At 38.8% G+C, this 26245-nt stretch overlaps 1 protein-coding gene across 7 annotated transcripts in view; it reads left to right on the top strand.

Annotated features, from left to right (window-relative positions):
- Positions 1-25302, top strand: part of LOC131692000 (terminal nucleotidyltransferase 5C) — a 360737-nt gene extending 335435 nt beyond the window's left edge. For all 7 annotated transcript variants that reach the window (XM_058978819.1, XM_058978823.1, XM_058978818.1 and 4 more), the window contains one exon: positions 6755-25302. In XM_058978819.1, the coding sequence (XP_058834802.1) occupies positions 6755-8623 (1869 nt within the window). In that variant the 3' untranslated portion in view covers positions 8624-25302. The remainder of the gene's footprint in view (positions 1-6754) is intronic.
- Positions 25303-26245: the final 943 nt, after the last annotated feature.

Here is a 26245-nt window from a genome sequence, read left to right as displayed (position 1 = left end):
TGCTAGAAATACATTATTCTAACATTTTAGACAATTTTTCGATGGGAAAAAGTTTATTCTGAATAATCCCTTGTTCGGGATCAGTTCCTAGTAGCACACGATCTTTACAGGTTTGACCGATTTAGACAAATTTTTCCAAGGCACATTGTTCTTGTTTATCACCAGACAACTTTTAAAGAGACCTACATACGGCATTTTTAAATTTAAGACCTCCAAAAATATTAACATTTATAAAATGGCTAACAGTCAAAATTGACAATAAATAAATCTTTCCGAAATTTAAAGTGTTCACCCATTTGTTAACAAACTTTGTCTTAGTACATCATTTCTCCAAGGAAATGTCCTGTTTATTCTCAAGAAACCCTAGCGATGTAGGTGACAGGTTAATGCTCCTCCAAGCGAAATTTTTCAGAAGAAAAAAATATAAATTACTGCAAATTAAATTGTTGTAATTAGTACACAAAATTGCCAAGTTGATGACCACACACGAAATATGAATTGAAAGAGCTATGATTCCGCGATGTCCGACAAAATCGAGTAAACTAAACGAGTACCAGAAGCGAACTCCCGCGGACGGTCTCCTAACCCATGGTGGGATAAAAAGTGCTCAGACTTGTACGTGGAAAAGTCCCCCACATATAAGGTCTTTCGGGACGACGGCAGTATGCGACTTTGGAAACGCTAATGAAAAGTTTGATGAAAGCCAATAAACGTAGTTACTGGCACCGGTTCGTTGGCGGACTAACGAGAGAAACATCAACTCTTTGGTGTGCGGCCCGGCCTACGCGAAACCGGAACAGTACTAAAGAGAGCGTTCTTAACCTTTACAGTATCTGGTTAAAATTTTTGTGAAAATTTTGTTTAAATTTTGCTCTCATTTCGTCAATTTTTGACCGAATTGAATGAAACCGGCTTTAAAAGATCTGGAATTTAGTCCAGTTTCTATGTACTGAGTAGTATTCAAATCCGTAGACCGGTTCCGAAATTAATCCGAATTCCCGTGGGGTGGCCACCGGAGAACTGTTCCGGGACAACCTAAGAAAATGTATATATTTTTCTATCATTCCAGCGATTTGGGTTCATAGCTTTATATGAAATGCGAAGTTTTTTCAATCATACGGCTCTACAGCTCCCTCAAGCTATGGCCATTCCAGCCCCGGTTCCGGACGAATGGACATTTGACGCCATTTTGAAAACCAAGATGGCGGCTTTTGGTTACCACAAAACAGTGAAAACCATCATCAATATGGGTGTTATTTGAAAAGTCCGAAATCTATAATTGAGGCCATTTTCAAAACCAAGATGACGGTTTCCGGTTACCACAAAATAATCAAAAGTATTGTCAATATGGGTGTCATTCGAAAGGGGGGGAGGTCCATCGAAGACAGAAATTGATTTTTTCGCCATTTTAAAAACAAAGATGGCGGCTTCCGATTACCACAAAGCAGTGAAAAACACCGTCAACAATGAATGGTGTCGTTGTAAAGCGGGTGGTCACCAAAAGCCGAAAATTGGTTGTTTACGATATTTTGAAAACCAAGATGGTTGCTTCCTGTTTGAAGGAAACAATGAAAACCATTGTCAGTATGGGTGGCATTTGAAATGGGATGATCAGTAGAAGACGGAAATTGACGATTGACGCCATTTTGGAAACCAGATACGGCAGATACGCAGATACGGATATTGATTCAGGCCATTTTGGAAAGCAAGATGGCGGTACCATAAAATAGTCAAAATCATCATCGGTATGGGTTTTATTTAGAAATGAACGGTCACCCAAGTAGCAACTTTTATTTCAACAACTATTTCACACCAACAATAAATATGTGCTGTTGTGACAGACAACTAAGTTCCTTCGTGACTCAAAAGGTGCAGATTTAGACTGATTTTCAATATAGTTATGATTGAGCGAAACTTTTAAAACTTGCTTCCGTTCCGTAGTCATTACGATGCGAGAATGACCGAATTAAATCATATTGTTGTCAACATGTTGAACGCAGATCACAACAAGATTAGCTTATTCTAGCCCATGTTCACATAAGCTGTCAATCAACTTAAAAGTAACGGCAATATTATTATAATAATTATTTTTAATTTGGACATGTGTATTTTTCCTCGTTCAATTCTACGGGTCGTGATCGTGCGTTGCATTGGGGATGTATTTGTTGATTCACGCGTTCGTGGTTGGTGTCGGTGTCGGCTTCATAGTGTGGTATACGTGACTCCATCGTTTATGGAGCGATTGCTGGCCTCAATTAAAGCAGTGGATGATATCAAGAAGTTTTGACTCGTGAGCCGCTGCCGAATAATGCGTTGGGGGAACGATGGCGACTGGGATGCCGCGGTTGCCTACTTTTTTCTCTTTTTTCTTTACTTCTCTTCACTAAATAGGAGAAATAGTTAGGCAAGTTTACTGAATCCCTTCCGTAAGTAGGGGCTAAGAAAATAGAAAACTGAAAAATTGGTACGTGCCTGTTCTAACTTATGTACATATATCAAATCAATACACTAGGTAAGCTACAATTATTTTGCACTGTATTTCCTACGAAATGTTGAATGAGCTTCTCATAATTAACCTGGCCTACTAACACAAACTCCTATTCCTGAAACATCTATGAAAGTAGTCTGGGATCCCTGCACTTTCACTAGTAGATGTTGAACTAACATTCCTTCCCTTCCTCGACGACTGTATGGACGTTACCGTTATCGGCTCACCCCTGAGTCGATTCCTTGTCCCACCTGGAGTACTTGCTCCAAATTTGAAGCAAATCGGACAAGTCTAGCTACCGGACCAACGTGCCTGAAATTTGCATGGGATTTTTCGACAATTTACATGGAGAAAACCCACTAACTTGCATTTTCACCGCTAGGTGGCACTGCATGCATCGAATTATCACTGTAAATGAAAATAAGAAAGATAATTTAATCGTCTACAACTTTGTAGAAGACTGCTAGTCAATTCGGCTTTGTTAAAAGAAGTTAATAAACTTTTAGCGAAGTCGTGTCTGAGTCAGTTTTGCATGGGGCCTAGCAGTGCAAAAACGCTTGATTTTCATTTGATTATATCTCCGGTTCTATTTACTATAGAATCCATCCGAAAAATGGTTTTTAAAGAAAATTGTTCAAGGAGTCTAGAAAAAATATTAACTTTTCGCGGCAGTGATGCCAACTATGCGATTTTTGCAGTTAAATATTAAAAGTTATTTTTCTCTCATTACATATATTTTAATTTTGAAAATTCTAATGCCATCATGTTCTTCAGATATTTTTACATAAAAAACTTATATTCTCAATATGATTTGAGCGCATCCTGAGATGCACTGTTTTTGAATATTCTCATATAAAAATCCATTTTTATTGGCCAAAATTGAGAAAATCTTCAAACGGTCATAAAAATTTATGCTGATCTGCTAAAAGGAAACCAAAAACGTAGTTTTTCATCATTTCTCGTCTACTTCACGATAAATTATGTGTGAACTCAGAATACTAACGTTGGTTTTTTATTATTGTGTGCTTGCGATTTTATATGTGAAATAGCGCTTTTTTGCTTCAAAATATCGCTGATTTGCTATTTTGCTGAAAATATCGGATAGTTGGCCGCCAAAAACTAATATTTTTTTCTATACTCCTTCAACAATTTTCTACAAAAGCCATCTTACGGTTTGGTTCTAGAGTAAATAGAACCGGAGATATGTTCAAAAGGAAATCAAGGGTTTTGACAATTTGTCAAAACGGGGGGGGGGGGGGGGGGGGTGCTCCCATGGCCCGACGGGTGATTAAATTGACACAAAAATTTGGGTTTTTATATATTGGCCATAGAAGAACAATTCCTCCAAATTTGATTCAAATCCGTGAAGGACGATCACACGTGCCTTGATCACTGCGCGAGGAATGACCCATACATAGAATACATGGGAATTGAGAGGGACCATCAAACCATCTGATTGAAACGATTTGGGCAGGAAGAGTGGAGTAGCCAGATTCTTGTTGCTAACATTTCGTGAACATTGCGCTGGATTTTCTCCCCACCTATTGAGGCAACTTTTTATAACAATGGCTTGCATTGTGATTGGCTTATATGGTCTTGTTATTGGAAGCAAAATCTTCCGTAGTACATGTAAGCGAAGTTCCAACCACGCAATTCCTTTTTGGCCCTTCATACAGTAGCATGCTGAGTATGGTCAGAGAGTAATGCTTGAATACGTCATGCTTGTCGTGTAAAGATTGCTCAGTTCTATGGAGAGTGTTCCTGTTACAAAGGTGGTACTCGCCACCACTACATCTACTGACCAACCCATTTCAAATGACACCCATACTTAGTATGGTTTTCACTTTTTTGTAGTAACCGTAAGTCACCATATTGGTTTTCGAAAATGGCGTGAAAAATCATTTTGACTACTCCTTTCATAATACCCATATTGATGATAGTTTTCGCTTTTCGCTGTTTTGTAGTAACAGGAAACCGCAAACTTGATTTTCAAAACTGCATGAATAATCAATTTCGGACTTATTCTTTTTTGGAAACCGGAAGCCGCCATCTTGGTTTTCAAAATGGCGTCAATCATCAATTTCCGTCTCCTGCTGACCATCCCCTTTCAAATGACACCCATATTGATGACGGTGTTCACTGTTTCTTTGGAACAGGAATCCGCCATTTTGGTTTTCGAGTTGGCGTCAAAAAACCAATTTCCGGCTTTTGCTGACCGCTAGCACTTTACAGTGACGCCATTATTGGTGGTGATTTGCACTGTACTGTGATAACCGTCATCTTGGTTTTGAAAATGGCGTCAAAAATCAATTGACCACTCCCTTTCGAATGACACCCATATTGATGATGCTTTTCACTGTTTTGTGGTAACCGGAAATCGCCATCTTGGTTTTCAGAATGGAATCAACTATCAATTTCCAGCTTTTGCTGACCATCCTCTTTCAAATAACACCCATATTGATGGTGGTTCTCACTGTTTTGTGGTAACCGGAAGCCGCCATCTTGTTTTTCAAAATAGCGTCAAATGTCCATCCGTCCGGAACCGGGGCCGGAATGGCCATAGCTTGAGGGAGCTGTAGAACCGTATGATTGAAAGAACTTCGCATTTCATATAAAGCTATGAACCCAAATCGCTGGAATGATAGAAAAATATATACATTTTCTTAGGTTCTCCCGGAACAGTTCTCCGATGGCCAAGATTGGTCCAATTCATGTCTATTGTGAAGCATAAATGGGAAATAGTCATATGTAGCACATTTCAAAACACAATTACTTAAATTTATGGGATGTTTCTTCAAAACTCGTCCGTCATCCCACTGGGATGCCAGATATACCCTACGGGAATTCGGATTAATTTCGGAACCGGTCTACGGATTTGAATGCTACTCAGTTCATAGAAAGTGGACTAAATTCCAGATCTTTTAAAGCCGGTTCCATCCAATTCGGTCAAAAATTGACGAAATGAGTGCAACATTAAAACAAAATTTTCATAAAAATTTTAACCTGGTACTGTAAAGGTTAAGAAGCAATGACACAAATCGACTCAAATCGAGCGCCCCAACTATCACACTACCATTTGAGCTAATGCATTGAACAAAGATGGCAGACGCAGCTCTACCCAATGGCTTCAAATGGGTAGGCTGATAATAGAAACAGGGCGAAAATAGGCTCATTATCATATAACCCAGCAACGTCGAACGTTAAAGTCACGAAAAAATTAACTGTTCAAAGTAGTATGCGATCCTTAAGAAACTTGCTTGATATAATTAGTTCAGAGTGATTTTTTATTGTGTTTTAAAGCTAGTTTGCGAAACTGGTTTTCGATCAGTGGCATTTTAGTTGAGATATTTTTAGCAGCGGTCATAGTATTTCCGCATAAAACACAAAACTGGATTTCGTCTACGATTTTTGGGCGTTTCGATGCGTGTCTTCATAAAGGTCAAGCTCAAACCGAACTTGATGTTGGTGCGTGTGTCATTAGTCGGCGCATTTATTTGCCTGTCAATATAATTTATTCTTCCCCGAAGCTAGGGGATTCACCGCTGTATTCAACGGCTAATAATCGAATCGAATGAATAACTGCTTTATTAGAATTTAAATCAACATAATATAGTTATCTATTAACATTACAGTTGGTCGATCAAGTGAAACTATGTTTTGATCGGATGTAAATCTTCGTCCCTTATCAATTTATCTGTTATTAAATGGTTATGTGTAGTATCAAAACTGTTTCGACTCGCGAAAGTAAACAAACCATTAATTAGTTATGGAATTTGCGTTTCGACTTCGTCTCATCAGAATCCGACACTAACTTAGTGACAGGACCAAGCTAGCGCCGGATTGACGCTAGATCCAAAATAAAAACAGAAACACAATTTGTGTTCCTGGGCAAAGCCTAGTCAAGCGTGATGTCCCGTAAATCCGGCGCTAGCTTAGTCCTGTCACTCAGTTAGTGTTCGATTCTGATGAGACGAAGTTGAAACGCAAATTCCATAACTAATTTAGTTAAAGATTTTGTGCTCTTCACGCGCGAAAATGGTTTTAAAACATTTTTTTCTTTATGGAGCAAAAATAGTTTTTACCTAAATTGTTCTCCACTAAGGAGAAATATAGCATAGTGAAACTATGCATAACTCATTTCGAGCTAACACCAATGTAATTGTTTATCATTGATTTAAAAAAATTGTTAGTATATATTTCTTATTAAAATCATTATCTCACAAACAGTGACTTATATTTTCTCTCTGTCTCTTTTCCCCTTTACAGTGTGGAACTCTAAAAGTTCCCGACTCCCACAACCCACGGATCATGGACGGCTACCATGCGCAAACTCAGGACAGTAACGGCACCTACTACCATCACAACGGCACCTACCAGAAGCACAGCCAACAGTCACATCAATACCATCAGCAGCAGCAGCAGCACCCACACCATCAACTACCGCCACCCCAGTTGTATCCCAATCAGAACCATCAACATCACACCAATAACAACAACAACAACAAAACCAACAATTCCATCGGCTACACGACACTAAACTACGCCCACTCGGATGCTGGCTTCGTATCGCCTCCTCCGTCGCCACGTTCCAACAGTTCGCTAGTTTCCTGTGCCTCCTCATCCTACTCGTCGGCTTCATCCTCGGTTTCCTCGTCCTCGTCGTCGGCCGTATCCTCGGCAGCGTCCACCTCGTCCGGCCTGTCGTCGGCGGGTTCGGAGAATGGTTCGTCCTACGAAAATCTAGACAATTCGGCCCAACGGCTTGCAGTGCTGTCGTTCGAGCAGATCAAAAAGCTTAACGATGTGATGAACGAACCGGTTGCCATCCATGGCCGAGGAAATTTTCCCACGCTGGAGGTTCGGTTGAGGGATCTGGTCAATATGGTGCGTGGAAAGTTGGAAGCCGAAGTCGGTTCCGGTGGAGCCGGTATGACTGTGAAGGATATTCGGATTAACGGAGGCGCTGCTAGTCACGTGCTGGCTTCGGAAGCACAGCCATACAACGATCTGGATTTGATTTTTGCTGTGGAGTTTAGCTCCAATCGACACTTTGATCGAGTCAAGTCAGCGGTTTTGTCTTCGCTGTTGGATCTGCTGCCCGAGGGGGTCGTGCGAAGGAGGATAACTCAGTGTTCGCTAAAGGAAGCCTACGTCGGCAAGATGGTGAAGGTGAACAACGACGGTGATCGCTGGAGTTTGATCTCGCTGGGTAATTCGCCAGGACACAAGAACGTCGAGCTGAAGTTTGTCGATACGATGCGTCGACAGTTCGAGTTCAGCGTTGATTCGTTCCAAATTGTACTAGACTCGTTGCTGCTGTTTTACGATTGCACCGAACAGCCAATGATCACGGAAAATTTCTACCCGACCGTCGTTGGAGAGTCGGTGTACGGCGATTTCCAGGAAGCTTTGTATCACTTGCAGACAAAGCTGATATCGACGAGGCAACCGGAGGAGATCCGGGGCGGAGGTTTGCTCAAGTATTGTAACTTGCTCGTGAGGAACTATATTCCAGTTGATCCGCAAAAGATCAAATCCTTGGAGCGTTACATGTGCTCACGGTTCTTCATCGACTTTCCGGACATTGAGCAGCAGAGGATCAAGTTGGAGAGTTATCTGAGGAACCACTTCTGGGGTGAAGTAGAAGAACATCTGCAGTACCAGTACCTGATGCATTTATATGAGGTGGTGGAGCAGAGTACGGTCTGTCTGATGGGTCACGAGCGTCGCCAGACATTGATGCTGATCGAGTCGCTCGCGATGCAGGTTTTGTACCGTGAACAACAGCAGAATCCAGCCACCATCATTACCACCACGAGTGCGCTGCAACAGCACACAGCACTACAGCTACAGCCGCTACAGACCCAGCTCTCCCATCTGAGCTTACAGCCTCAGCCACACTCACCAGTTCAGCAGACTGTTATCCACCACCACCACGCGCAGACAGCGCCCCAGACGCAAACCCTGCAACTGCAACATCCGCATGCGCATCATCAACAGGGTGGTCAAGCTCAACCACAGACTATCTCCCTTGCACCCCAGCCCGCTGGTCTCCTCTACGCTAATGGAATCTACTACGCTCCAGTCATCCCAACGACGCTGTGCACCTGCAACACGACGTGGTTAACGACGTGATCGCCTCCCGAGACGCACGCCACCACCAGTAGCAGTAGTAGCATCAATACCACCACAACTACAACCACCAACAACAATAATAGCAACAGCTGTAGCAGTAGTACTTCATCGCCACCACCGCTGCTAGTGGGATCGATCATTAGCTTCACTACCACACCGATAGTGGCAACATTTGACCAGCAGTCGACGTCACACTCATCGTCATCGCCGGCACCGGTACCGTCGTCGTCGTCGTCGTCCATCTGCAGTACTACCGAGCACGATTACTATGCACTCGATAACCACAGTCGGTATTTTACCAGCATTTTAGTGTCAGATCGATGATTACTAGAACCGTAAGTGAGCGAGAGAGAGCATATTTCCTGCTTTCTGCGGTTTATATTTATGAACACACACATGCTCTCGAGTTGCATCTAATGTGTAGTGTTAAGGTGTTGGAAACGTTCCAGTTTGAAACTAACACCATATTCAGGATCGAAAATTATTTTAAAGCGTATCTCGCAACCAAACATAAACATTGCACTGTCTATGTGAATGAAAATTTAATCTAACTAACCTAAGTACAATCGATTAGTGGTTGGAAGCTCTTGCCAAAGACGAAAATGTCTCAATGTGAATACAACTCTAATACAAACTAAATTCGAGGATAATAGAGCTACAAAATGGCCACCATCAATGTGAGCTGAAACGTCAAAATTTGTCAGAAAACAAATCACCGAAACAGTGGCTTCGCCAGAAGTAGGCATCTGCAATCTAAATTTGATTTCAATTAAACTTTCATAAAGCAATATTGCATTTTACCTTCGAAGATCTTTTTTCATTTTGATTTGGATACCTTCCTTACAAATACACACACACCAAACTTGTGCATCTGCTCCTGAGCACAAGCATTTACGTGATAGCACAATGTCATCTACGGGAAACAATGCTAAAAACATCGCATGTTATGCTAACAAGTGTACAAAATTGTAAAAATATTTAAACAACAAGTGTGAATGAGCGCGCGCGTCATGGCTGTAGACAGAGCCCTATTTAAAACAACATTTTTAAACCTCTGCGTGTGTCGATTACCAATACAAACCAGTATCAATGTTTTTTTCTCTCTCTGATAATAGATAAATATAATCGGTGTATTTCGCAGACTGTACATAACGTAAAACGATAACATACAAACAATTACCGATATGGTGCATGAAGCCACTAATAATAATACTGCGACAACATCAAATTTGTAAATTAAATCATAACAACGTGATTGTAAGGTTCGACCCGGCTGCTACTGGTTCCGCTGAAAATATCGATGAATATTTGATTTTATTCAATCGAACCGATTTAGGGAACATATGCAGTGTAGAGCCGAAAGGTTCCCACAATATTAAGCAATTTTAACCTGTAGGTGTTCAAGAACGAGCAAAACCAGAAATTTTCCTTCCTTGGTTGGTAGCCGAGTTCCTTCGAGAAGAAAACGATTGAAAGAATGTTACCAATTTCTGCGGAACGCCACTGTTTTTCGGTGAATCGAACCAAAATCAATCTAATGGTAATAACCTGCGAAATCGCGAACGCACGGGATTCCGTTCCGTTCCGATCCGATCCTCAGCAGAAGAGGCAAGTGCTGCCGTTGTACCGTCGCTTGGGTTAGGGCCCCAATTAAAATGTAATTATGTATTTCCATGGAAATTATGCAATTCATCCGCGCGCCACTGACTACACTGCCACGGTCGTGATTGTGGTGTTTTTGGGTGGAGGGAAAAACACAACCGAGTCTAATTATAATTTGCGAAAGAAGGACGGACTCAGAGAGAGAGGGTGGGGAAGTTATTTAATGTGAACGTTTGCCTTAATTTGCATACTGACCGGAACTGAGAGTGAGGAAAGTCGATCGGAGTTGGATTGGCAAACGTTTTTTTGAGTCCTTCAATATAAAGCAGGTGTGATATAAGAAGGGTTTTGGCCCTGAGGTTTGATTGGGTGATGTTACTATCACAATAGAAATCAGGTAATAATAAAAGTTGGTCTATAACAAGGTCCTAGCATGTGTCAATATTATGTGTGTGGTGAACAGAGTTAAGTACGATTCACACGATACATCAGGCTTCCGTCACCGGTACGGAACGTCAACGGAACGTCAAGATTAGTTACATGCAGCATTCACACACAACATCAACGACACGGAACGTTTTGACGTACGGCACGTGTGAACGGGCTCAAGAGAAAAGTATTTAACTTATCCTGACGGAACGGTGACGTTCCGTTGACGTTGACGGAAGCTGATGTATCGTCTGAATCGTCCTTTAGCGTATAAAAGCTGACGATGGTAAGAGAATAATGTCATTTGACAGTCAGAAAAATAAGAAATTACTCCTCTCACCTAGGAAAATCTTATTTGATTCACACATATGCGTCGGTGTTATCCGAAATGAAAGGTTTCATGATTCATTGAGAGGGATTATTGTATACGGAATACGGATGTCTAGAACGAGAGAAGATAGAGATTGAATTATCGTCAGAAAAACTCCTCGCGTAATTGCAAAATTTGCGTATATATCTGGAGACTACCTAATTTTATTTACAGCAATCTGATAGTAGAGACGTCGAAAATGCGAATCAGTCAGGACATCCGCCGATTACAGTTAGAGCCCTCTAGATAGAGTGCGGCAAGGAAGCGGATGTATCCAAACCGGTAGAAACTGGACGTACCTACAAAAAAAATGCGAAAGAGATCTGCTTGTTGAGTTGTGTTCTGTAACCATTCGAATACTTGGTTTGATGGCCAAGTTGTTCCTCATTTCTGATTTATTTTTTGTTCAAATGGAAGGATTATCCGTGAAGGTAAAATCAGAATAGGATCGTAAAACGGAGACTTCTTTTTAGTGAAACATTCATCGATGTTATTCAAATCATCACATTCTTGTTTGATTCCGATGGAACATCGCTATGTCGCACAGTGGAGTAACTGGGGTCGAATATTGGCCAAAATTATTTACTGTTGCTATTTTGAGTTATTGTGCCTTAATATGAACTAAAAATAGGTAGCTTGTTTTGAGTACAGATTTGCATTTATCCAACTACCAGTGCAAAACCGGTTTTCTATATCCCTCCGAATGCTAAATAATTTCAAAGGGATCTGCGTGAACACATTTTTATCCAGTAGCACATACAGGTGATCAGTACAAAAGGGCGGTGGGAAGGGACGCGTGTGCTAATATTCATGGAGATACCTTTTTTCCAATCATGGTATTTCGCCCTACAGCACGAGCCTTACATTGGCAAACATTGAAATATTTTCAGATTACTTGAATTTTCTGGTTCGGACAAGATTGGATGAGTACTCATCTTGCAATCATCAATACTGCTTCAGCAACTTACCATGTTAATCAATATTTTCGGACTCAGTTAACGTCAATACACAAATTAACTTTTGTTCAATAATCTTTTAATTTCATAATATTTTATTGAGTAGACTGATAATAAAACTCTCCAAATTTTCTTCAATCTTACTATAATCACTAAAATTTATGGCCTAAATCGAAAAGTGCCCGACGTCCGTCAAATCCGGATGCTTTGTTATGGAGCTAACAAAGGTCATTACCGTGTAGTAATTAGTGAACAGAGATCGGTGATGAATAAACCAAAGAGCAGTGGCCCTAAGTGTCTCCCTTGATTGAAGCCTACAAGCATTCAAGTTAGATCTTAAACGTGTGCGGTGCCAGTGCTAATGAAAGCAGCTGTCAGTAAATAATGTTATGGAGTTCTCAAAACTTTTACTAACTTTGTGAGCTTGGAATAGGAAAGTTTTTAAGAGATTCTACCCTTTGTTTCGATCTGTAATTTGTACTGTTTGTTGTGTAAATTCGTCATTCATGACTTTTAGGGCAAGCACCATATTGAGGTTATCTCGATATATAAGCTTATATTATATAGGCTTCTACTAAGAAGAAACGTGAAGAACAACGTCTCCATTCAGCTTTGTAAAAAATTAGCAATATGCAAAAAATATGGATACAATGCTGTTCACGTTGTTCTTTAAAGTGTTATTTTGATGTGAACTAGTTGACACTCATGATTTGAAACTTTAACTTCGGAAATATTCGTTGACGCATTAAGAAATGTTGAACTTGCACATCAGAAGAATCTAAACTGCAGTTCATTTTTACAAGGACAGTGTAATTTGTCCAATTATTCGTCAATAGCTACATATTAAGCTCAGTTTTCTAGATCGAGAATAATATATTTTCCGTCAGGATGGTGTGCTCCTCTCACCCTGTCTTTGTCGTCGTTGACAATTTGGCATAAAATATATAAAATATATAAAATACTCAATGCATTGAAACCTTTTATCAAAACTTATGTTGATTGCGATTTAAATGCAGATTTAAAGGACTGCTCATGCTTATAAAAGGAGTCAAACCCAATGTTTTACAGTTTTATTTAGCACGTATACGTATTCGAAAAAAAGAGAAAACTGTTTTTCGTTCGCCAGTCACCATTCAATCCTCTTAAACGAAGATGTTGCGAACTTAAAGCTATTTTGCTGTAAGACGACGGCAACTGGGAGATCGCAGAGAACCCCGATGATGATGATAATGATGATGTGCTCAATACTCTTTTCTGGTAGCCATGGAAGTCACTCCGGAATAAACAGAAGTAAAAGGTCTGTTCCAGTACCAGGAGAAACTGGAAGTACTCCGGAGAAAATCGTTCCTGTACTCTCTTCTTTTCTTTTTTCTTCTTCTGGTAGCAAACCGGAGTAAAAAGGAGCAAAGATTTTTTGCTCCTGTTTTCTCCGGAGTGACTTCCATGTACTGGAACAAACCTAAAAAATACTTGCTTCTTTTTACTTCGGTTTGCTACTAGAAGAAGAAAAAACAGAAAAAGAGAGTACAGGAACGATTTTCTCTGGAGTATTTCCAGTTTCTCCTGGTACTGGAAACCTATTGTTATACTGTATTCCTTTTCTTTGAAAAGGGCCAATAAGCATACTGTCAAAATTCACTTTGAGAGGAAATCGTGGACAATCCATTATTAGCCGACGAAAGAGAAAAGTTTTCTTTTTCTTAAAATGTTAATACCATTCTCGGCGAGCTACGGTTTGTCAGGAATTTTCTCTCAAAGTGAATTTTGACAGCATGCTTATTGGCCGTTTACAAAAAAACACGCGAAATATGCATTATACCGCCTACTGAGACGTCCAAAAAAATGTTTCAAAATCGTTCAACACGGGTCCAACGATGGACGTTTGTTGAACGGTTATTTGAACGTTGTCCAAATTGGTCCAACGAACGTCCTTCATTGGACGAGGGCGAAGACTACATACAGTGAAAAACCGTTTTTATCAGCCCCTTGGTAAATTTTAGGCTGAAAAACGGGAACATTGATAAAATCGGGACATATATTTTTCTTTCTTTTTAAGAAACCGAAGCTCTTAAAATATTCTTCTTTAATCCCTAGTTATAGCCTCAAACCTTTATTTAAATTAAACTTCCCTTAGGGGGTCTGACAGCGCAAAATAAAAAAAAATTTTTTTTTGCTTGTTTCGGATCTGTAAGATAAGAAAAATATGCTCTAGAAAGGATTTGCTCGAATTCAACTTGGTTTGTCGGCTAGAGTCCATCAAACTACCAACTATCAATTTTCATATGAAGCTGATAAAATCGGGGGCTGATAAAATCAGGTGCTGATAAAATCGGGTCTTCACTGTATTAAGAAGATTAATATTTCTTTCCTTCCACCATACAAATGAGAAGCGACAGAGGTTACAGCTTAATGTAAAAGTGTATATGCGTGTGTGTGCATCACTATGGGAAGTACCACCTTTACCCGCAAGTGGCATTGATGTTACTGTCTTTAGGGCATGTTCAGGAGTGTTTCATTTCTAGATTCATAATTTTGACAGTTCTATAAAATAAAACTGAAAATTTTAAAACTAGAACTTGCTGTCCCCAGCAGCAGTTTTTGCGGGTGTTCCATTCAGTTTCAAATTTATGTCTCGCAATGCCTTTAGCGTTGCTGCATTCAAATTTATTTTTCCCCGGTCTATCGGGTCTAAGTGTCTGTGCTGAGTACTCTCCATGTCTCGACAAACATATGATTACGGCCTAAAAGCCAACTGTCAAAATCCACTTTGAATGGAAATTCCGGACAAACCGTTACACGCCAATCACAGATGTTGGTAGTAAACGAAAGAAAAAAGTTTTCTCTTTCATAAACTGTTGCGAACTGTGTTCGACTAGTAACGGTTTGTCTGGAATTTCCATTCAAAGTGGATTTTGACAGTTGGCTTTTAGGCCGTAATCATATGTTTGTCGAGATGTATTTAAAACACAGTTCTAAACATGTTTTAAAATCAGGAACAAATAGAACGGCGTCGTATAACAGTTTTAAATTTTGAAACAAAACTGTTCGAAATTATAAAACAAAACGCTCTGCTGGATATGTGAATGTTTCAGTTCCAGTTCTACTTTGAAACTCCTATACAAAATAAAACGCTCTTGAACATGCCCTTAGATTGTGGACAGAGTTGCCAGTCTTCTTGATATGCAGTTTTCGATTATGCTCAGGGATGCCATGTATATTTTTCAAATGTCTTCACATTTCATTTATCAACATTTATTAACAAATGTTTTCACATTTCGACCAGGATACTGAATCGGTTTGTGATTTTGAGCCACAAAGCAGTCAGACATCCGGGAAAATTTGTCTTCAAAATGAACCGTCTTTGCAACATTTCAAATGTCTTCAAAATGAAGACATGTCTTCACATCTGGCTTGCATTCCCAGTAAACTAAAAGGGGGCCCATATTATTGGCTCGAATCAAAACTCGACGAAATGTCAATTGACGATAGGTTCATCGGGAGTGTTCATTTCTCGACAAACATATGATTACGGCCTAAAAGCCAACTGTCAAAATCCACTTTGAATGGAAATTCTAGACAAACCGTTACTAGTCGAACACAGTTCGCAACAGTTTATGAAAGAGAAAACTTTTTTCTTTCGTTTACTACCAACATCTGTGATTGGCGTGTAACGGTTTGTCCGGAATTTCCATTCAAAGTGGATTTTGACAGTTGGCTTTTAGGCCGTAATCATATGTTTGTCGAGATTTGTGTTTACATTTTGCTAGCGTTGCCAATTTTATTTTGTGTCCATCACCCATCCCGGACTGAAACTAGGGATAGCCCCTATGTTTGAGTAAGCCGGGCAAATGAGTGGATCACTGGTTCGGTTGCTTCCGACGGCGATCGGTGGACACCTCGCCGTAATTTGCCGTTTACTGTAGAAGTAGTGTGGTTTACAGCAGGCGTTATTTGTGTGCAAAGGTTTGCCCACAGTGAAGCCAAACCTCAAGATGGAGAGAAAGGTGGGAACATTTGACACCTTTGAGTGTATTAGTTTTATACCTGCAAAATTAAGCATGGCGGCCGGGGCCCTTGGAGTAAACATAAACATCCGAATGAGCATCCCGATTCTTTGGCGCACGATGAAAAGTGAGAAAAGGCCGAGCTTCACCTCGGATCAACCGATTAGAACACTTAGGGACACTTTTTACCTCACAAAAAAAACCGATTAAATTAACTTATGGCAACAGAAAAGCCCTTCTACGTCATTTGTTTGTGCTTTTCTTCTTCATATCCTCTTTTTTGTCGGCTTCATCCAAGAAAAATGACAAACGCACTCACGCACAGAAAAAAAAATGTGCGCTCCTCTATCCGTCTTGGCCAAACCTACCTATCGAACATGTCAGTGGCTACATTTCGTGCAAAGTAAACATTTTTCTTTCGGAAAATACTCAAGAAAAGTACTAGTGTTCATTAAAGTAATATTATGACAAAACACTTCCATCGACTAAATAAAACACTTTATTCAGTTCATTTTACTTTTTTGTAATAATGTACAATAAATTACATGGAAAGGCATTATAAAAAAAAGGTGCTGCAAGCCACCAAATTGATATAATATTTTGCAAACAAGCCGTATAGTGATCGCTGGATTTGTTTTGCAAATTATGTGCATATCAATAAACTTTCTTTAGGTGTTGGGGTCAATATAACCCAAAATGAACCTTCAAAATGTGATAACTTTTTAAGTGTTGCACCTAGAAGTTTGGAATTTCTTGACTTTTCCTCTTTCATGGAGAGCAACGATTTAGTACAAAAAAAGTTACGAATAATGTGTTAGCGGGTCAATTTGACCCCGATTTCGAACTCAATTTTAAGACACATTTTCAGTCAAATCTATATGAACTTGTACCCAAATTGTTAATAAGAGTTTCAATTTTCAGTTTCTGGTAAATATTATCGTTTTTGACCAGGTTGGCCTGCGGGAATCGGTACCGCATGGGTTCATGTTTAGCATACATAGATGTATGCAGAACCGGTTTTTAGTGTTTCCTGAATTGTCATTTGAACGAGGTCGTATTAATGACCTACACTTGTTTTTTTTGCTACATTAAGACCTTCCGGAGGATCTGGAACATCAGTGAAACTGGCCATTTCAAGAACCTCGTCCTAGAGTTCTAAGAATTTTTGGAATATCATTCGCATAAGTTCGGGAATTGCAATCGCATTAATTCGTACTTGTGACTGGAACTCTAATTCGTATCGTTCCAGAAGATCCGAAACTGGCTCTCGAAATCTATGGTTTCCTCGAAAGTTTTTTTTAGAATTATTTTTGCAAAGAATTTGAATTTGTGACCGGAACTTTTGTTCCCTATTGGTGAACTGGCTAATTCTACACCGGATCATCCGAAAGGTCAGTGGGTCTATGTCCCAGTCACAAGAACGAATTTATGTGAATGACCCTTATATACCCTTATATGTTTTCGAAAATATCTCAGAGCTCTAGGACAAGACTAATTATTTGACCAGCTGCGCGGATGTTCCAGATCTTCCGGAAAGTCATTATGGTACCAATTTTCCAGTTATAACTATGAAGTTATGCCGATGCAACAGATAGATAGTTGAGTCACAGTGTTAATATCTTTTTAGACGAGATTTTTCATAAAATTTCAAGCTTATTACAAATGCTTGGGATCAGCTTCAGTGATTGACCACATTGTCACTGGTTCAACATTATGAGATATACAATTATTCCGCCTGAATCGGAATCGAATTCCGGAACGTCCAGAATCGGTCGTATCATGTTCAATTTTGGTATATATATTCTTATTTTTGATTTGTTTGTGTTTATTGTTAATTTTTGTCAATAAATCTGTGATTTATGATGGCTGTTCTGCATACATCTATGTATGCCAAACATGACCCCATTCGGCACCGATTCCGACTGGCCAACCTGGTCAAAAACGGTAATATTTACCAGAAACTGAAAATTGAAACTTTAACAATTTGGGTACAGGTTCATACAGATTTGACTGAAAATGTGTCTTAAAACTGAGTTCGAAATCAGGGTCAATATGACCCGCTAACACCTTATTCGTTACAAAAAGCTAACACTTAAAGAAGGTTAAACGCTAGATGAAATAATTGTAAAACTTGTAACCCTAGAATGCATTTTACAACCACGATTTGACAAAATTCTGGCAAAAAATTGTCGTTTTTTTGATAGTTTTATAGCCACTGATAAAACTTAGATTGCACTTGTAGCGTGCTATAAAATCTCAATTGTTACTTGGGTTCATTTTTAACCCTTTCATGCCCAACTTTTTTCTAGTGCATGTAGGGTTTCAAAACTATTTTTCCTTTAAAACGGTGGGGTCAAAAAACTCTAAAAACCCTTTTTCATAAGGGCAGGTGCTTTCCTTACAGTGCTAGAAGCTGCTCAATTTTTACCTTCCAATGCTTACTACAATTCTCCAAGAATATTTACAATAGTCTAACTGCGTGGAAAACATAGCCAAAATAGTCTAAATTGACAAGTTTTATCAGTTTTCACTAACATTGCAACACAACGAAGTTATATGAAATATTCATTTTCCGTCGTCAACGTAAACGGTCCCTGGCAGCACTGCTTCATCGGAGTTCAATCAAACTAATTGCAATAACTTCAGTTCAAGAGCTGATCCTTGTAACTGTTAATACTCAAATGAAAGCCAATAGTCACATTTATTAGCCTTACTTGTTTTTGTGAGCAAATCTTGCCTTCATCAAAAGTTATAGCTGTTTAAAAACGTTGTTGTCCACAAACAACATGGGCATGAATGGGTTAATGAATGTACAATACTTATCTCCTTCCAATCAGACATGAGTAAAGTTTATTTACTTTGCTCAATTGGTCTGCTCAATACCTCATTGGCTTCCAACAATTCGTCTCTCTCTCTCTCTCTCTCTCTCTCCCTATTCTCTCTGGTTCAACAGACGTCCATCGTTGGACGGGGATGCTAAATTTTTTTCCATTGTGTCTGTAAATAATTTAAAAAAAGTATGGAATAGTCTGGATGGCCTATTTTTTGTCGAAGCTTCATTGGTGTATTTGTTGCAATTTACTAATGAAACATATTTGTATGTTAACAAACATATCTCGGCTGACAAATTTAAATCAATTTTCAGCATAGAGCACATGGATTAAATTTCAGTCCCTGAACTTTCAGCATCTTGGATTACTGTAACTTCCAGCTGATGAAAACTTGGCAAAATTTATTTACTTTTAGCGAAAAAATAATTTTAAAAAATTGTTTTGAAAATCGTAGCTCAAAAGGTGGTTTAAAAATCTGTGATACATTCTTGTTACTTATTTTGTTGTTTTTCAAATTTCCTGGATAAATCTGAACAAATTTTGTGAAATCTGGATCAGAAAAACATTGCCTAGACAATGCTGAAAAATTTGGAAGAATCCAGATAAATCTGGAAGGTTGGCACTCCTGCTCCACCCTTCGTTTTTTTAGTATTGATTTAGATCAATCATCACTTGCATCCCAGTCATCGGTTTATTTGTTAGGGTTGCTAGGTCCAATTTCAAAGCACGACTCAGGACCTGTCAAACGATAGACTGTTCCTGTGTTAGCCAGCTTGTCAGCCTACTCGTTTTCTTTTATTCCCATGTGTGGACTTGGTCACCAAACGCTCGTTGGTAAACTTTGCACACAGCAAGGAAACGGGTGCAAATTGTACTGTAAAGGCCCCTTTCATGGACGAACTAGTATTAAATGTAATAGGTTCAAGTCGATTACACACGATAATTTGCAATGGCTAAGGTGGATTTGGATTGAGTTTAACACTACAGTGGTGTTAATTTATTTTTATGCTTGTGTGTGCGTTGGGTTGAGACAAGAAAAATTCTCATTCCAAAATGTTTTCGGCTGCTTATAGGTACATAGAGTATGGAGCCTGTTGGTACACACGTTTCATATTTCGGATATACGTGGTGCGCTTTTTATCACTAAGTTATTTGAACAAGCTTCTGTCGGTATTTCTAAAGCACGGGCGGACTGAACTGGATTTTTGCCTACTGAAAAGCGAGTGTAAGTTGTAGATTTTGCTAGAGTTATGTTCGAGCAATTTCAGCTGTGATTTGTTTTCAAAAAGTTGCGAAGTTAATCTATAGCGATTCTTGTAGTCAACCCCAAAGTAATACCATCCGACCTAGATAAAACACTGATTGTTAACGCAGGTTTGCAAGCATTAGTATTGAATATCAATTAAATTCCAGCACAGGATTCTGAAAGTGGAATTGGAACGTAAACAATCACATCCCCAGCAGAGCGTTTTGATTCATTATATCGAACTGTTTCGGACATAAACCCTGATATATGCTGCCGTTCTCTTTGTTGCTTCATTTGAACCACGTTCACAACTGTGTTTTGGATATATAAATAGTATTTAGGTTCGATAGATTGGGGAAAATAATTTCGAGTCAAGTAATAACCTAAGGATACGCTCTGGAGTGGTTTAGTTTAAGATTCTTAATTTGGACAGTTCCATTACATAAAACTGCAGATTTTAAAATTAGAGCTACTCTATCGAGCAGCAACTTGTGCGGGTGTTCTTTTTATTTTAAATTCATGCCACATCATACCTTAAGCGTTACTGAACTCAAAATTATTTTCCCCCAGTTTATCCAGTCTGAGTATCTGTGATAATAGATTATTTTTCACAAAGTTGCTCTCTTGGCATTATTCGACTACAACACTGCACACGATGATATTTTTTGTTCGAATTTTATAAATAACGGTTGATATTGTTATTTACCAAATTTGTAGAAAAAATCATCCCAAACGACTTGCTTGGAGATTCGGATGAAAATGTACGGCACAAGTTAGAAGGGAAAAACTTAACTTCCGAGTTTCAGCAAAATAAACGTCACCTCTACTGAGATCTTCGTAAAAGCTTTGTTAGCTGAGTGCTCGGCTGTGTAAAACTCGGTGAAAGTTGCGAATAAACGGAGATTCGGTAGAATAAAATTAAGTGTGTAAATGTGATGATAATGTCGTCTGCATAACCCGTCACTTCTGGTCCCAAACCTTTCAACTCGCTTAGGAGTCCGTCCACTACCATGAGACCACAGAAGGGGTGACAGTCCTCCACCTTGAGGACCGCCTCTAGCGGTTCTCATGGTTTTTGTCTTGCCTCCCAAAAATGCTGTCACAGTTCGGTAGCATAACAACTCAGTAACCCATTCGACAAAGGATCGCATTATTCCCTTTGATTTGGCTGCACGCCGAATCAATTGGAAGGCAGTACCGTACATTTTTCGTTTGGAGGGAATTTTTAATCTCTTTGGCAAGATATTGTAATGCCGTAACAGTTAGTTCTTCAGTTCTAAAGATCCGTACCACATGTGGTGGAAGCAGTTCCAGCACAGTATGCATGAACGCTGGAAATACTTCAATGTCCGCGTTAAGGACAGTTAATGTAAACTGTCCTTAACGCGGCTTACTTAAATTCACTGTATCGAGCGATACCGCTATATTGCATGGAAATGAATTAATTTAGGTGGCATTTTATTTCACTGTATCTGAAGAATTCGATATTTTAGAAGTTGTACGATGGCTCGATGAAACCGATAGTAATTCAGTTGGTTTATTACTTACCTTATTTTTTGATGAATCGAGTGTTTCTGACAAATATTTAAAATTATCACGCCTAACTGAAACCATTCTCCAACATATTGGACATTTCCTCAATAGATATAACTAGCTACAAATCAAAGGTCTGACTAACTTCCTGGTTTCGGTCTCGTTGGAAGTATCTAAAGTTTCGAGTCTGCGGTGAAGAGAGGAGGGCTCTTCATTCCTGGTATTACTTTTTCTACCTCTAATTATATCATATACCACAATTACCTTAAAATATTATCCGAATTGGTTCAAGTTTGAAGTAGATACTCCTGAAGGGCCGATGGTGGTCAATTTTTCATGCTCCGCAATATTTGGACATGACAGAACCAGAGCTCAGAAATATTGAAATCCCCGGATAAGCTTGAAAGAGGAATGAAGTTTAATTCATGCTCGGCTCGCTGAAAGAGATGTTTCGCTTGTTTGCCTTGTCCTTCATCGCCGTTCTGTGCAACGCATTCATTCAGTTATTTTTGGTTCGAGAATTCAACGTCAGTTGGATTTTCTTTCTTTGCTGGCTGTGAGTGGGATTATAGAGCAAAACTGTAACAAAAATGAATTAAGCTCTTCACTCATACTCGAAGACGTAAAAGATCGGCCACTTTCTGCTTTCAATTTGTGCACATGAATCAAATGGATGCTTTTGTTGGTAAGCAAATTTATATTTCGTCTGAACTGAAGGCTTCCGATTCGGTATAAAACTTCAATCGGTTTGAAGGTGAATGAATGAGGGACGCGTTGAAACTGAATTCTGGTTTCGGTAAATTCTCGCAGAAATAGGCAACTGAATTTGAGATTTTGCACCACTGGACAGGACAAATCTCTAAAAACAACTGAATTTCGGTAAACTGTCATCGAAAGCATGGAAACAAAATAACTGAAATAAATTGGTGTCGATTGTAGCGGCAACGAGCAGCACCTGCCTACTATGTATATGAATACAGCAAACTTAAAGAAATGACAACACATCAGCAAAACCCAACGTGGTTCAAACTAACATATTCACAAATACATTTAAAAACAATGGCGACGTAAACAAAAGTATGACACAAAAATGTGGTGGTAATAAAAGTGCCCCTCGGTAGGCCTGACAGATCGACGATTAGTGTTGTAAGACTGCGGGAATCAAGTGCAAATCGTATGATAAAATAAGATGAAATGAGCTTCCTTCCATCACAAATACACACACGCATACAGCGCAGCAGCGAGACAGAGATACATACATATACATATTGCAAAACAGAGAATTTATGCGTAGTAAAATAACAGTGTCAGAAAAGTGAAAAATGCGGAAAGCGAGAATTGTTGAAAATGGCTGTGTTAATTCCTTCTTCGTATTGTTTGTAAGAGAAGTAAGTTTCCTCATTACTGTTTGTCAAAATTCATTAAGTCATATAAGATTTCCCGAAACGTACATTTTTCTTCGTTTTGTTCGTACTTTTTCGCTCTAGGAAAACAAAACAGTTTTAAATGAAAACGTTTTTCGAGGTAGCGAAGCAAAATATTAATTAAAAGAGTTCAAGAGACTGTCCAATTTGTTCGGAAACTGAATGCCGTCTTGTTTTAGGGGAAAAAAAGTTGAAGTAACTGTAGGCAAGTCAATAGGTATTTTTAACCCAAGCTTTTGAAGGAAGCTGTGCACAGTGGTGTGCTAGAATCGAAGCAAACATGAAACAGGTTGAAGCTAAGCGGATGACTTAGCTGGGGTCATTGTGAGCATGTAGTAGCAGTAAACGGAAATAAAATCAACAATTAAGTTGATGGAACTTTTCTCGGCGACCACAACTCAACAAATCAAAAGATTACGAGAGCGAGTTTTAAATTATGTCTAGTGATGGAATAAAGAAAATAAATCAAAAATACATGAAGATGATTACATTCTCTGTGATTAAAAATACGAAAATAAAAGAAAAAACGAAAAAATGTTAAGCTGAAAATCCAACCATAAAAATCATTTGCCTGATTTATCTACAATTCAAAAGATTCATTAATTCTACTTATGAAGTAATAAACAAGCGTCGATGAAATGAATTTCGAAAGTGATCGACATATTTTTGCAAAAAATACATGAATTACTATATAGTTTTATATGAACATTTAATTAAGTTATGATTCACATACTGATTAATTATTAGATTTTAAACCTACAAGCTTCGTGAAGTGACAAAATAAGAAAGATACTTCGATAAAACGTTAAAAATACTATGCTAAGTTGGTTTGTGTCTTGGAATAAAGAAAAAAAAAACAAACAAAATACCAATTTTTGTTTTCTTTATGTTTCATTTTACGTGCGCTCTCTTCCTCTCTATCGCGACTGCCACAATCGGACCAATGCAGCACACTGTGCAGCCCTGACTCTGTCGAAGCGTACCGAATGCAATGACTTCCGTGTGGAAGGCTTCTCCCTCTCTTCCGCACACCTTCACGGCCGATAAAGTAGTTTGGACAAAACGCAATTTGCCTTTGTCAACCTCTCTCTGCTTTCTTTTAGAGCTAAATCACAAGAACATCCAAGAGACGAGAGGATTCCATCTGTAAAACCAACTGATTGTACGCGCGAACAACACCCCGAATACTGACTCACTTCGAAATCCGCTCGGCCACGCTCATCCCAACTGCGACGACCAGTGACGCTTCCGACTGACTCTCGGGGAGGTTCCCACGTCGATTGACACACATCCGACACAGGCGGGGGAAAAAAGTCAAACACAAACCAACTCAAAAACGAGTGGCAGTTAAGAACCGCCATCCCTGTTTGATAGACGAAACGACAATGCGACGACGAACAACCAACAAGCGAATTGTTTTGCATTCCTATCGATTTAGTTTTGTAACGAGAGCAAGCATTGTTTGAAGAGAAGTAAAAAACAATAAAACGAAATAAACCAAATTATCGTTCAAATTTACCTATTCAGCAAATACCCATTTAATGATAACATGAATGAAATCTTTAATTATATTCAACCTATGACTGTCAAGTGAAAACAGAAACCATTTTTATCAAATGCAACAACAGCATCATACTATCAAACAAAAATCAATGTCGATAAAGCAGATTTCTGTGTTAAAAAAAAAAAAAATTTCACTACACTGAAAGCGTCCTCAATCACAGATCGAAACCAGAAAGTAAAACACAATTACAATGAAAGTAACAAATAAACAAACAAAGCATCATACTGTCTGTATGTTGAGGTAACCATAGAGAAAACAAAAATCAAGCAAAAAGTAAATTGCGAATCAACAAAAAAAAACAACAACAACACATACTGTATTACTCTCTAACTACCGCTATATCAGTGAGTTGGAATGAAAACAAAGCAAACCAACAGAAAAAAAATCTTATTATTAATCAAGAAAAAATGTATATCGAGAGGGACACATCTTTTGAGGGTGCCGGGTCATCAGGACCCGGCACGAGTTGAGTTTTCGAAAGTTTTTGAAAACAGTTGTTGAGTGTTATCGGATGCGGAGAGCGAGAGACAGTAAATATAAAATCTTAAAGTAGCCTAGGGAAAAGGGAATCAAAAGATGTGTTCGTTTGCAAAATAAGACGATAAAAAAAAGAATGAAAGAATGTGTCATGTAATGAGTAATTTAATTTACGATATGTGAAATAAAGTGAACAATAAAGTTTTTTTTTTCGAATGATTACAAATAAATCATAAAACCAAACTTGGCTGGTGTGCTGTTTTTACTGTGCTGGAGTGATGACACGTCTATAGAGTGCTTTGTTTAAAACTTGTTTTGAACTCGAGTTTCGTAATTGATAAGAAGCAGATACTTAGATGAACCAGAGGTAAGCATAGACATTATCCCGCGATACTGGGCAATGGAATGTGAGGTTTCGTCAGTGGTCAAGACTCATGGGCATACAGAGCAACCGAGAGTATCAGCTTTTAGAAAGTTTTGGTCTAGATTACATACTACATGTATTCAAGACAATCGTATACCTCGGGATTTTTCTAACTTAAATAATAATTTTTTTTAGTGTATACAGGTGCCAAGTGTACCTATTTATTTTTTTTTACAGAAACAAACATTTTTGGCCGGGGATTTGGAAGATGATAGCTCTAACATACATCCATCGATCCACTTCTAAAATGCCAGTTCATTCACGTACACTCTGCGATCGCCAATATTACATATTATTACATGTATGCATGGAAAAATAACATAAATAGATCTCACCAACGTCCTACTCCTAATCAATTAATTGATGACATTTCTGTGAAGTTTTCGGTTTTCTTCGGCATATTCCTATTAGGTGCCTACATTTAAAACGATTCTCAACGCGTTGAACATCAAACAGCCTGGGCAATTAATATTGTGAAACACAAAGGAGGAAGAGCAAATGCCATCTGTATTGTCATTCTGTCGTACCTCCTTTGCATCCTAACAGCTAGAATCGAATGATGAAACAGTCCATTATGTAGCCCACATATACTTTGAATTTGTTAACATTTTAGTGTTCGGTTCGCGCTCCATTTTGACGCTACTCGTAAGGCTGGAAAATTTCAGTTTTCTTTGCTTCACTTTCGAAAGATTCTCCAAAAATCGGTTTTTGCTTGTTGCGAAATTTACTACAAAATAAGTGCACATTTCTACGTTTGAATAG

The sequence above is a fragment of the Topomyia yanbarensis genome, chromosome 3 (genome assembly GCF_030247195.1).
Source record: "Topomyia yanbarensis strain Yona2022 chromosome 3, ASM3024719v1, whole genome shotgun sequence".
Lineage (NCBI taxonomy): Eukaryota > Metazoa > Arthropoda > Insecta > Diptera > Culicidae > Topomyia > Topomyia yanbarensis.
The sequence above is the reverse complement of the archived record's forward strand: the minus strand, read 5'-3'. Positions and strand labels throughout refer to the sequence as shown.